This window comes from Maniola hyperantus, chromosome 11 (genome assembly GCF_902806685.2).
Source record: "Maniola hyperantus chromosome 11, iAphHyp1.2, whole genome shotgun sequence".
Lineage (NCBI taxonomy): Eukaryota > Metazoa > Arthropoda > Insecta > Lepidoptera > Nymphalidae > Maniola > Maniola hyperantus.
In genome coordinates, this window is record NC_048546.1 from 3668893 (window position 1) to 3682151 (window position 13259).

Consider the following 13259-nt stretch of genomic DNA (forward strand, 5'->3'; position numbering starts at 1 on the left):
AATGGAGATGTGTTCAGACGACCAATCAGTCAGAACACATCTCCTCTCTGCTCCGCTTAGGTGGATACCGGGCCTAACACAACTCTATTGTTTTTCATAAAATAAGTAACGTCTGGCGGCACTGGGATCTTGGACTATTATATTAGTAGGTAAGTATGCATTTTTTGTACTTACAATTATTTTTAATTTAAGAAATATCGACTACCCGTAGTTTAAAACAATATTTTATACTTACAAACCATTGTACAGGCATTCTGAGTGGGTTTTTTGGAAAACTTTTATTTAGTTTATGTAGAAACTTGATAAAATGACGTATATATTTTTGAATCTTCTTTGAAAATTGTTTACCTATACTTTGAAGTTATTTATATGATAAGTGTAATAGTTTATTTTATTGGTTATAATTTAGCTGTTTATTGCACGAACACACGCATACCTTGGTGGTTTCTCGTCAGTACAATGGTCTGTAATGGTTGTCGACTATATAAACCTAAGCCTACCATGCTGCGCCATCATTTAACCATCGTTTTTCACTCAATTTCCACATAATTTGTTCACGATGCTCGGGATTTTCAGTATTTCATTAATTTTCACTATTTTTCAGGTAAGTCATAATTTTTTTACATAAATAATACTTAGTAGGTAATTATATTATAATCATTTTTAGGGACATTAAAAATATTAATTATTTATTTTCAAAAATTAATTTCTTTAAAAATAAATAATATTAGGTAGGTAAGTATTTTAAAGTACAGATAAGTAAAGATCATACAATTGTATTTTAAAATGTGAAGGCAAATTCGTACGTAGTTTCAATCTCCTTTATTTAACACTTTTACTACACTAAAATAATTTTCTTTTCATTTAGCCAATGTACAAAATCTTATGATGAAAAATTTTATGATGAAATAAATCAATCGAATATCAATCCATGCATGTGAAAAACCTCACCTTGTCTGCTTCCATAGTCCACACAATAGCCATGACCAATAACTATAAACGCACAATTCTCCCATTATCAACTCCATCAATGCATCATTGCTTTCAAATTAACAATGGTTTGGATTGGCCGTTGTATAAAGTACAAGTTAATATAAATACTAATATTATAAACGTGAAATGTGTCTGTCTGTCTGCTAGCTTTTCACGGTCCAACAGTTTAACCGATTTTCATAAAATTTGGTACAGAGTTAGAGAAGTTCCCGGAGAAGGCTAGGCTACTTTTTATCCCGGAAAATTAAAGAGTTCCCACGGGATTTTTAAATACCTAAATCAACGTGGACGAAGTCGTGGTGATCAGCTAGTATGCAATATTTTTCGCCATTACTATAGTGTTTTGCAAAAGCAATTTTAATATCACTTGCCTTAACAGTGAAGTGAAGGAAAATATCGTGAGTAAACTTGCATGCCTGAGACTTCTCCATAATGTACTGAAAGGTGTGTGAAGTCTGTCAATCCGCATTTGGCCAGCGTGGTGGACTATGCTCTAAACCTTTCCCGTTCTGAAAGGCGCACCGTGCTCAGTAAAGGGTCTGCGATGGGTTGACATGATAAGACTTAAAATAATATTAAAAGATGTGGTGCTATGCTATTAGTATGGACTAAATACGGAAAACCTATGACCAAAAGTCTATGTAGATACTAGATACCTATTTATTAAAAGGAAGAACGCGCTTTTTATACCTTTGACTAGATTATCTTACCTAAAAAATCCTTTTTAAAATATACTTTACTAGCTAATGCCCACGACTTCGTACGCGTGGAATTAGGTTTTTTAAAAATCCCGTGAGAACTCTTTGATTTTCCGGGATAAAAAGTAGCCTATGTCACTCTCCAGGTCTTTATCTATACCCACGCAAATCCGTTGAACCGTTGCGACGTGATTGAAGGACAAACCAACAAACCAACAAACACACACACTTTCGCATTTATAATAAGGGTACTGAAAAGTACTAAAATAAGGGTACTGATTTCAGGTTGTAACATCGCAAATACCACAGCACTGCATGGGACCTCCACCTGGAGTGGTAAGTCCTAGTTCACTCTGGTACTGGTACACCTGAGTGGAGTGGTAGTATAAAATAGTACTATTTTCAGTTATAAATTAGCTTTGGTTACTGCCACGGACTAGCTTCTCCGTGGTTACAGCGCTATCTAACATCTAACGTAAGAACTACAACAAAACTAAAAATGTCCGAACCCTGAAGCCCTAGTGAAGCAGGTGTTTTTAGCCTCCTCCAGAATTAAAAGTATGCCACCAGTACCAGAGTGAACTAGAGTGAGGGAACTCTCAGTTTGGTCCTGAATCGACGATATGACAAATGTTAGGTGATTTTGACGTAGAATCTTAGAAAAATAGGGCTACAGGGCTATCTGCGTCAAATATATAGATTTAAATATGTATAGGTATAATCATTTTTGTTTATCCTAATAAATCTAAATAATATATAAAAGGAAAAGGTGGCCGACTGACTGATGATCTATCAACGCACAGCTCGAACTACTGGACAGACCGGGCTGAAATTTGGAATGCAGTTAGCTATTATGATTTTTGATGATTGCGCAAATAGATATTAGGCATCCGATAAGAAAGGATTTTTGAAAATTCAACCCGTAAGGTAGTGAACTCAGGGTTTCGAAATTTGTGTATAGTTCCGAACCTACAGTGATAGCATGGCCTTTAGCATGGCCTTGGCCATCTACAGCAGACCTGAGATGACATCTGCAAAGAGATACCGCATCGAAACTCAAACCACCATTGGACAATACAGCCAAGATGAACCTCGTCCTAACGGATCGTTGTTAACAGGTCAAACCTGGCGACTGCTGCAAAATACCACCTATGTTCTCTGAAGAGGATTTCAAGGAATGCGGTATTGAGAATCCAAGACAAGAACCTAGAGGACCACCAGATGTAAGATTTTTTTAATGTATCGATTTTACGTTATCACACTTTCCTTTGTCCACCACAAATCCTTCAATTTTTACATCGCCGTTGTTGTCGTTAACCGATAGAAGTCCATTGCTGGACGTAGGTAAGTCTCTTGTAGGGACTTTTACATGTCGCGGTCTGGCACCGCCTGAACCCAGCGGCTCCCCGGGACTTATTTCATGTCCTCTGCCCACCTCGTAGGGATCTGCCTACACTGCGTTTTCTGTGGTGCGAGGACGCCATTCCAGCATGGTGAAGCGAGACCATGTCTGCTCTCTCGCACTTACGTCTTCTTATGTGGTCTCTTGGAGCAGGTGGATCTAAAGATACTAAATATGAATTATTACAATCTTTAAACAAATAACAAATAATTAAGGAAGTATTGTAAATAATAGTCACCAGGAATTCCGTAACTTCAGTTACAATGGTTGTATTGTGAAACGTAATTATGATAGGAATATTGTTATGGCCAACGCAATGGCGTCGATGAATAAATAATAAGAAAATAAGTAATTATTGCAATAATTGAATGCATCAATTAATCATTTATTGGTAATAGGCGGACATTGTTATTCATGTAAACTTTTACAAGTACATTTGAATCGTTCTACTCACTTGATCGCACTACCGAGAAAACCAGCATGAAACTCAGATCTACATTCTCTGACTAGATAATTGAATGCCTGATTGCTCTAGTGGCTTACTTATTTAGCTGAGCATCATGAGGTCTCGATTTCGGGTCCCTGGTCGAGCCAAAAAAGTAATTGAGTTTTCTGTCAAAACTTCTTAGTAGCAGGCCAGAGTTGATTAATTTTTACACCCCCGTGTTTCGGTGAGGATGTAAAGCTATCCTGCGTTGAATCTCTCTCTGGTCATGTTAGATTGCCGTCCCAGCGACCTATAGAGTGACTAGTGAGGGAATGGAGAGTGCTGTGTTTGTGCACACATCTCTCTTCTCTTCATCTGTGTTGGCACAACTCTTTTGCGTAGTCGGCTAGTCTGCATTAAGATTGACTGTAGTGAAGGAAATTAATAAAAGAATAAAATTGTTTCAGTGTACCAAACACATATGCCTAATGAAGAGGTACAACCTTATGAAGGACGATGAAAATATAGATAAGGATGCCGTAGACGAACTCCTCAATAAATTCGCTGACGACAACCCTGAATTTAAGGATGCAATGCAAATATCCAAGGAAAAATGTTTGTCCGATGGTCTGCCGGGACCACCCTATATCTGCGAGGCTACTAGGCTTGGCATCTGCATTATGATGACGACTTTCCATGTAAGTATTTTTATACTAAGGGTGAGATCTATAGAGCGTACTCTGACTTAGCTTAGACTTAAGACAGAGTTAAAACGTGACAGAGCTATATCTCTCACATAAATCTGTTTTGTTTTAACTCAACCTTAAGTCTGAGAAAAGTCAAAGTGCGCTCTATAGATCTCAGCCTAAGTCTCGATGGTAATCCAAGGCCCAGCAAAATGTTTAAGATGCTTTTCTTTAGGTACAGCACGCGTTTGCACATTGATAGAATTCGAGTATCGATACACTTTAACGTTAAAGTACAATGGACCTTAACGGCTTTGTTTTAAAGCTCGAGTCACACATATTTTACAGCAAGCGCTCCAAGCGGAAATCTTAATCGGTGGTGTATGTATGTATGTGTTTATGTCGTGGATCTTTAGGTCCAATTTATCTAGCACGTTATTGTTTCGACGCCCTATCAACATGCAACGTTGATTTGAGAAGTCAAATCTCATACTAACTTTGCAATTCTGGTAAGTGAGCAATGATGATGCAGTCTAAGTTGGAAGCTGGTTAACCTGGAAGGAGATATGGCAGTTTTTATTAAACCCATACCCCTTTGGTTTCTACACGGCATTGCACCGTAACGCTATATCGCTTGGCGGCTTGGCTTTGCCGTTAGGATGGTAGGTAGTCACGGCCGAAGCCTCCCACCAGACCAGACCAGAGAAAATTTAGCAATTATAAAAATCCCAAATTTTCCCTGCCAGGAATCGACCCTGGGACCTCCCAGACCACAGCGCTCACCACTGCGCCAGGGAGGTCGTCAAAAAATTCAATGCAGCACCTTATGGGTACGGTACAGTTTTGCCATAACATAATGTTTTTTTTTTCAGGAATGTCCAACCTGGGAGGATAGTGATAACTGCAAGAAACTCAAAGATCACATGGACGAGTGCAGGGCTTATTTTCCTAAATAAGTAGTATTACATAATTATGTTTATGATAAAAAATTTGATATGAACATACCAACGCAAACGTATACGAGTGTTATATTATGTAAATGATAAAAATATAGTATTCTATTTTCTACACTTCATTACTTCTTTTATTTTCTTTAAACTAAGTACCTATTAAAGGCTGCTATCAATGGGGATCCATACTGCCAATTTATCCCGACAGATGGCGCATAAGCGAATCGGCCATAGAGATATATCATCTGTGGAAACGGTCATACTGAGCTATTAAACGCCATAATTTTTGTTGATCAGTCGCTTTTTACTCAAGTTGTTTCCCTTTACTGTACTAATGGCCAGTGCCACATCCTGTGGTGCAGTCCGTTGCACTTGCATGTCACGGCCGTTGGTTTTGTGTTGGTTCAATCCTTTAAACTCAACGTTCGTTGCGAATCATCAGGCTGCGTTGCTTATTATAAGTATGTTTCCACCTTGATACTTCTCATTTGTTATGTTCTGGTACAAGTATAGTTTCACCATTTAAAAACTAGGTGTTAGATTCAATAAAAGTTTGTTAAACATTCATAACTTCCGTTCCTTGTATTTGTAGACGTGTTTTCAAATTACTCAATATCTGAACTTACATCGAGATGGTACAACTACCATTTAGTATTATACTTTTATTAATTGCTGTTATAAATTTAACTGCATCTGTGTATAATGTACGTAAGTGTTATAATATTGTTGAAAATTTTATTTATTTCGTCAATTGTTTACCTTTCATCAATTTTTTTGTTATTAGCTTGAATAAATAAGAACAGTAGCCGGCAAGAAATATTATACATCGACCTTTGGAATGAGATTTCGGCTTTGCAGAGCGTTGTTTCTCTCACTCATATCTATGTGACATTTTATCGGTCTCAACGACAGAGGCAACGCTCTACGAAATTACTTTCTCTTTCTAAAGGCCGATGTACAATATTTCCTGCTGGGTACTTTACAACAATTGTTCAAACACTCAAAGCTATTAAATTCCTGAGTTTTCTAGAAATAGTTTGTTTTTGATTTAACTATTTCTTCTTTCCCAATAAATAGTCGCGAGACCAATAATAATTAATCTATGAAATAGTACCTATTTAATGTTTCAAATGACGAAAACATTCGTTATGTTAAAACTATAAAATTGTACAAACTTATACCTACGTTAAATTTTTTAAGGTTTTCGGACAGCCACAAATTGACACTTTAAAAGAAAAACCAGAAAAATGTTACGGAACAGATGAACTTACTGTAAGTACTGATGAATTGAGTATTTTATGTACTACCTGACCTACCCCAGTTCAATATATATATCAACTCCTGGGAATCCTTTCTTAGTGAAAGTCTAACTTATTGTCAAAACCTTGCTAAATCTCAATTTTCTAGACACAGTGAATTTTACGTTAATATATCAATCAGATATTTTTTCTTTTTATTATTTACTGTTAGCGAATACCCGACGTGTGCTACTACGCCTAAAAAAAGCACCTTCACACTATTTTTCGCTTTTCTAATGAATCCGGTTTTGGGCATATCGGTTGGATGGTTTCAAATTCTATAACGGTCATGCATAGGACGAAACATTTTTGTGTTTTATTATTTACTAGCTGATGCCGGCGACTTCGTCCGCCTGGAATTAGGTTTTTACAAATCCCGTGGGAGCTCTTCGATTTTCGGGGATAAAATTAGCTTATGTCACTCTCCAGGTATTTATTTATACCCATTCGAAAAATCACGTCAATCCGTTGCACCCACAGGTTGCACCGTTGCGACGTGATTGAACGACAAAACCAACAAACCAACAAACACGGGTACCTACTGATACTTAGATATAGGAATTTTACGAGGCAGTGGAATGTGTTACTGTTTTTTACCGAAGCCAATAGACAATGTAGCAGAATTGATAAAAACCTTTGAAATATTATTTCAGGAGCGACGTTGTTGCGTCTTTCCACCATTCTTCCATCAAGTGTCAGCGAGAGCTTGTGGTGCGTTACTCTACCATATCTCTACCGATGAGCGTTTCAATGTCACTTACATTCGAAGAGATATGTTTGGCAGAGTAAGTAAATAACAAACCAACATCCAAGTCACTTATTGATAGTCATAGTACTCTTTTTAAACAGGTACCTGCAATGCATCTTTAAAAAACTTAGATATTTTTGATTTAATTTTAACTCCCTTAGCGTTCGCTAATCGTTCATCTGATTGAGTTGAAACTTTGTAGAGTTGGAGAGTTTTGTGTTTGTATACTTTCTTGAATGTTTCTGGCAAAATACTATCAATTCAGTATATGCCGGGCATTAGGCTTGAATAATTCACTAGCTCCCGTTGGAATTTTAAATAGTCTGGCCTTTTTCCTTGTCTACATTGCAAAAGGAACCTCTGTGCAAAATTTCAGTTTTCTAGGTCCAAAGGTTCGGGCTGGGCGTTGATGAATCAATGTGAATCAGGGCTTTCCTACATTAAGATTTTGTTTGTTAAAAATACTTTCTTAGTAAACCAGTGTGATCAACTTCTTATGAAACAAAACTTGTTATTTTGTTTCTAATTTCAGGGCGATTATTGGCGTTGCATTTTAACAAAATACAAATTGCTAAACGACGAAGATAAACTCGTTCACGATAAATATTACAGTCATCTGGACAACTGGGCCTCTCTTAATCCCGAGTTCACCAACGTTATCACTACTGCCAAAATGTTCTGTCTGGATATTTATAGATATAAAATGCCTATAGGGATTGATGGATTCTTTGAGTTTCAAAACTGTATTAGGAATTATGTGAACTTGGTAAGAATTAAAAATTTCATTCATATTTGTTTTATAGGCTGAACGTTTATTAATTAGCTAATATCGTTTGACTTCTAGAGCCTTCTAGGCTCCTATTCAGCGGCTGAGCATTTCATATTTAGAAACTTTTGAGTCACTGAGGGGGCTTGAAAGCATTAAAGCATTTCGTAGAGTATCATCGCAGGATTTGGGTAGACGATCAGACAATAGAAGACATAAGTCATGCAGCCTTATTTCTTACTACTCAAATTAATATTCATTGCAGGATTGTCCAGTTATAATACAGTCTAAAGAGTGCTTCGAATGGAAAGAGTTTTATGATGAATGCCGAGAATTTTACATTTGAATAAAAACATGAACCCAATATTTTTAAGCTTAATTTATTTCTAAATTTTAACTAAAGGATGATGACAATGAAATGACATGAGTTATGAAACTTTACCGCTTACTTAAATTTACAATTTTTGCATAATAATCCACTGTATTATTTGCAATACCTTATCCTAACTACATACATTTCATTTTCAATTAGTATAGAGGTACGATCAACCCTGTCTCTAAACTAAACAATGTGCTGAACTACCTGCATACCAATAAACTAATAAGTAATACTGTCACGTAAATTCAGAATGACATTACTTTCACATACATAATATATCACACGCGCCAGTATACCTCATCACTTTCCTTTTAGGAATTAAGTAAATTAAACTAAACTAGCAGTCTTTTTAAGCCTTCAAGGTAAAAGCCTTGGATTGTATCGGCCAACGTAAAGTATCATCCCAGATGGATTGTGTCGTACAAAGTATAGGAAAGGTCGGTCAAACTTTAATCGAGCTGGTTGCGAACTCCTCGCTGGAAGACGTGCTTGTCTCGGTCGAAGGTGCAATGGTAAATGCATAGCCTCACCTACGTCATGAGGATCATGGAAAGCACGTTGGTAATCTCTCGGCTCGTCCCAGCCTGTAATCCATCTGGATGTTCTTCGTTTGCGCAAATAATCCTGTGTATCTGGGAATTCCTCAACGTGATGTTGACCACCGATACCACTTTCAGCACAGGTAGCAAATGTTGTCAGTTGCAACATATCAGATAAATAGAGGTCCTTTGATGGGCCGTTCAAACCACCTAAGTCGGCGTGATTTGCATCAAACAAATCTTTCAAACCCATCCTTTTCAAAGTGGATGAAACGTTAAATAATGACTTGTGTGAGAATCTTGGAATTTGGAGTTCAAGGCCGACGCGAGGAAGCAACGTACGCAATAAACCGTTCCACACTGGAGTAGTCAGACTAGCATCCAAAAGTCGTTTTTCAAGTTTCTCTAAATCATCTGCATGTACGATGTTTCCTTGTTGACCTGGCATAAGGAAGAGTGTGCTTACAACAGAATTGGTATTTCCCAATGCTGCAGCCGTAGCATCCAGCACTGGATCGTATCCAGCCAAGAAATTGCTTTTGAAAACTACAGCGGGAACTGGAACCAAACGTCTTTGGCGGACATTGGGTGATACGACGAAGTACATTTCGCCGTCTCGTCCTTCAACAGATGATCCAGTGCAGTCGGTCTGAAAAGTAACAGTAGAAATAATTAGTAAAAAATTTACAGGCAATATTTGTACTAGAGTTTATTGGCCATTTAGATATACTAAAAAATCAGTAAAACAATTTATTGTCTAAAAATTTTTCCTTTCCAAAAGTAATAGGTACACTTAATCGTAATATAATTTTAGGATATTTAGGGGTGGTGTTCGGTGTGGTATAATAATTGTAACAGCATATTTAACTGCAGTGGCGGGTGACTTTAATGGTCTGAACCTTGATTATCCCTATTTTTTGTACCTTGGAGAATCGAGCGGTCCTGGTTACTATGACTAACAAAGTAATTGTTAACATAACAGTGAAATAAATTAATTGTTGCTAACCTGGGTATTCTTTTATTCTTAACTAGTTGTAGAAGTTAAATAGCAGATAGATTAAGAAAAGTAAACCAGGAACTAGCTAGCTCAAAAAGTATAATATTGCTATTTTTATTAAAATAAAACAAAATGAAAATACGAATCCATGACTCATTTTGTGTCGATAATAATAATATAGTGCAAATGAAACTTACATAAAAGAGGTTAGCTGAGAATGCTGCAAGTGGAGGAATCTTTATGCTGTTTGTTTTCAAGTATTCCGGAATTTTGCCCCAACTGTATCTTTTCACTAAAAGATTAGTACGTCTTCTTATTACGTCGCTGATTAATTTGAAATTAACTTCTTCAACATGTCCATTATAAAAATGTTGTGCTCGTTCCTTATAGAATGTCAACAGTTTTCCCCTATTCCTTTCACTGAAGAGCTCTCTAACAAACGCAGATATAACTACTCCTGAAGCAGAACTAGTTTCAATAGAATCAGATATATTTTTCAAAGTAAAATGTGGATTAAATGTTACCATATCATCTAACTTTAGAATTTCGTTCATTTCTCCTGATGTAGCCCCTTTTGCGCCCATGAACATCATAGCTAACATTGATGTTATTGAATATGGTGAAAAAACTATACTACGTTTTTTATCCACATTATCAACCATTACATTCCAATATCGAAAAGCCAACTCATTACAAAGTTCTGTAAATTGTAAAACATCATCACCTAAATCTTTCGTAGTAACTTCTAAGCCCTGATTTTCTTTTGGGAATTCTAAGACAATATTTTTATTTTCATTAGTTTCAGGCGTGTAAAAACCCTCAACTTTGTGCTTGTCTTTTCCTATTTCATTTGCCTTGGGTGGATTTACTGGTGGTATTAACTTCCATGAATTATTTCTTTCATTTGCTAGCTCTTTATCGTCTATGTTTACTTTTTGTATTTTCTTTTTAAAATCATCAATTTTCGGTAATTCTTCGTTTACCTTTTGTTTTTGGACCTTATCAATAGCAACAATTTTGTCTATCAATGATGATTTGTAGATATTATTACTGGAAGTAACATTTTTTACTCCAGTAGATGAATCAATTTTTACTGGATGAGTACCAGAACTCAAAATATTTGATAAGATCTGATTATTTGGAACAATTATCTTGTCTTCTTTCTTCTTTGAATCTAATGTACTAACGTTTTTTGCATTAATAAGGTGTTCGCTTTGTGGATTTTCCTTTAAAGTACTGGTTTCGATTTTTATTTCGTTAACATCGCTTTTTATAATGGTAGATGGTTCATACTTATTATTTTCTACATTTGTTTTATTAGTTTTATTTATTCTAGTATCTTCAGACTTTTCTAGAACTGCATTTTGTACGACTAATGATGGTAGAACCTTGGTTGTGACTGTTTCTTTTGGCTTAGATGTAGATTCCTGGATTACAGTAATCTGTTTAGGACTTTGTGTAGTTAGCACTTCAGCAGTCTGTGTCTTATTTTGAGAGTAAATTATGGATGTAGGGCTGGCACTATCATGAACAACCTGCGAGAGTAGATCACCCATCGATTCTGATATGACTTCGTCCATAATATTAGAGCTTGTTGAGCTAGTAATAGATGGCGTGGAAAGAGGAGGAGAAGTAGAAACAGTAATACTTGGATCTTCTTTAGCCACGTCTATGGTCTCTATAGTTTTATTTTTTATCTTTTCCTGAGGATCAAAGGTCGAAACCTTTACGAAATTTTCGGGATTATTGGTAGTGTTAATATTTATCTCATTCACATCTCCAGATTCCGTTGGAATTTCAATCTCTACATTCTCTTTACTTTCTATTGCTAAATTACTAGTTTTTGTTGAATCAACAAAGCTGTTTGAGGTAGGAATAGGAACATAATTATTACCAAGGTCTGAAGCTATTTGGCTTATACTCTGAGCTACATCAAACATCGGTATTATTGACTGATTGTCTTTATCATTCTCATTTTTATCGGCATTAATCATTGTTTGTTCATTCTTACCAGTGTCAATTAGCCCATGATTTTTATGGGTAGGTGTGAATTCAGTTGAAGATAAAGTTGTCGATGGAGAAACTGACTGAGTTGTTATTGTGGTTGAATTCAATTTTTCGTATTCTTTATGTTTATTAATAGATATAGGAGCTGCTGATGTGGTGCTTGTTACAATTTTGTTAGCAACAGTAGTTGTCGATAGATTCTCGTAATTGTTTTCACTATTATTTGTTTTTTTAGTACTCATTGTAGGTTTATTGGTCGTTTTCTCAGTCATATAGGCAGCTGTGGAACTGGGCAAAAATGTGCTTATTCTTTCGTACTGAATTGGTTCCTTTGTTGTCCATGACGATTCTTGGTTATTTTTTGTTATATTGTAAGCATTTTTGTCATTATTATGAACAGAAATTTCCTGCGTCTTGTTAGGCTTTTTATACATTTCATTCATTAAAGTATCTACTGTAGACTTGATGGTCGTAGAAGTAGTTGTACGTACTGTTGTAGTTCTACTAGATATATGAGGCTTACTTGTTGTAACTTCATTAGAGGTTTTTATTTCAGGTTTCTTAGTAGTAGTAGTTGAATAAAGTTTTTCCGTCGTTGAAGTAAGTTTTAATGGAGTAAAGGAAACAGGTGATGTATTCTTTATCGAAGCAGTAGTTGAAATCGAACTTTCTGTTTTTTTAGTCGGGATAATATTGGCATCATCATTTTGTTGTAACGTAGAAACAGTAGGTATTTCATTACTTTCCTTGCTCTGAGAATTTTTGTAATCATTTAAGTTATCTATTTCAAACGTTTCTGTTTCAGGTGTAATGAAGGATCCAGATGTCTTATCGGGTACTATATCTACTCCAGTATTTCCAAATATTGAAGGTAGTATCAAACTCCAAGAATCTGAAACATCGGGTGTGTCTAATGTAGGTTGTATATTATTTGGTTTATTTTTTTGAGCTTCCATTTGTGCTTTTAGGACGTTTTGTACATTGGTAACTACGTTATGAACTTTTGTTTGTGAGGGTTGAGTAAAATTAAAAGCTATAGTTGGTTGATTGTCATTTGCAAAAGTGACCAGGCCTTCTGTTTCCTCTCCTGCTGCTACTATTGCTTGGATTTCTTCTAATGTCATCAGCCTTTTCACTAGTTCTCCAGATTCATCAAATGTGTAAAACTCATATCGGTCTGGAGTGAGTAGATTAACTGGACTTCCAACAGTTGCTGGAACACTCGACGGTGGCGGAAGACTGTTGCCAACTGCATCAGCTATGTAGGGAAGTTTTGTTCGCCTGAAATTGAAAAGATATTATGTATATTAGAAAATCATTATGACAAAAACGCCTTAAAACTATTTATAGAAATGCCTTTGTTCTCTTT

General features: G+C 36.0%; 2 protein-coding genes across 3 annotated transcripts in view; one reads left to right on the forward strand and one right to left on the reverse strand.

The window, feature by feature from the left end:
* The first annotated feature begins 446 nt into the window (after positions 1–446).
* LOC117986406 (general odorant-binding protein 68-like) lies at positions 447–5281 on the forward strand. 2 transcript variants are annotated; one of them, XM_034973236.2, is made up of 5 exons: positions 447–604; positions 1977–2027; positions 2807–2914; positions 3988–4218; positions 5079–5281. In XM_034973236.2, exons 1-5 carry the CDS (start codon positions 560–562, stop codon positions 5160–5162), a joined length of 519 nt encoding a protein of 172 aa, XP_034829127.1. In that variant the 5' UTR covers positions 447–559; the 3' UTR covers positions 5163–5281. The 2 variants fall into 2 exon arrangements, with proteins under 2 accessions (XP_034829127.1, XP_034829129.1); XM_034973238.2 differs by having other exon boundaries at positions 2810–2914.
* Positions 5282–8334: 3053 nt separating this feature from the next.
* LOC117986662 (mucin-4) overlaps positions 8335–13259 on the reverse strand; it is a 65142-nt gene continuing 60217 nt past the window's right edge. Inside the window, exons 3-4 of the mRNA XM_034973536.2 lie at positions 10081–13171; positions 8335–9535 (exon numbers count right to left, since the gene is read on the reverse strand). Of these exons, the coding sequence (XP_034829427.2) occupies positions 8705–9535; positions 10081–13171 (3922 nt within the window). The 3' untranslated portion in view covers positions 8335–8704. The remainder of the gene's footprint in view (positions 9536–10080; positions 13172–13259) is intronic.

Bases quoted from the DNA above. Each gene is read 5' to 3' on its own strand.
- LOC117986406 (XM_034973236.2), top strand. From the start codon at position 560: ATGCTCGGGATTTTCAGTATTTCATTAATTTTCACTATTTTTCAG. The intron at 605-1,976 runs GTAAGTCATAAT...TACTGATTTCAG, and splicing joins TAATTTTCACTATTTTTCAG to GTTGTAACATCGCAAATACC. The intron at 2,028-2,806 runs GTAAGTCCTAGT...GATCGTTGTTAA, and splicing joins TGGGACCTCCACCTGGAGTG to CAGGTCAAACCTGGCGACTG.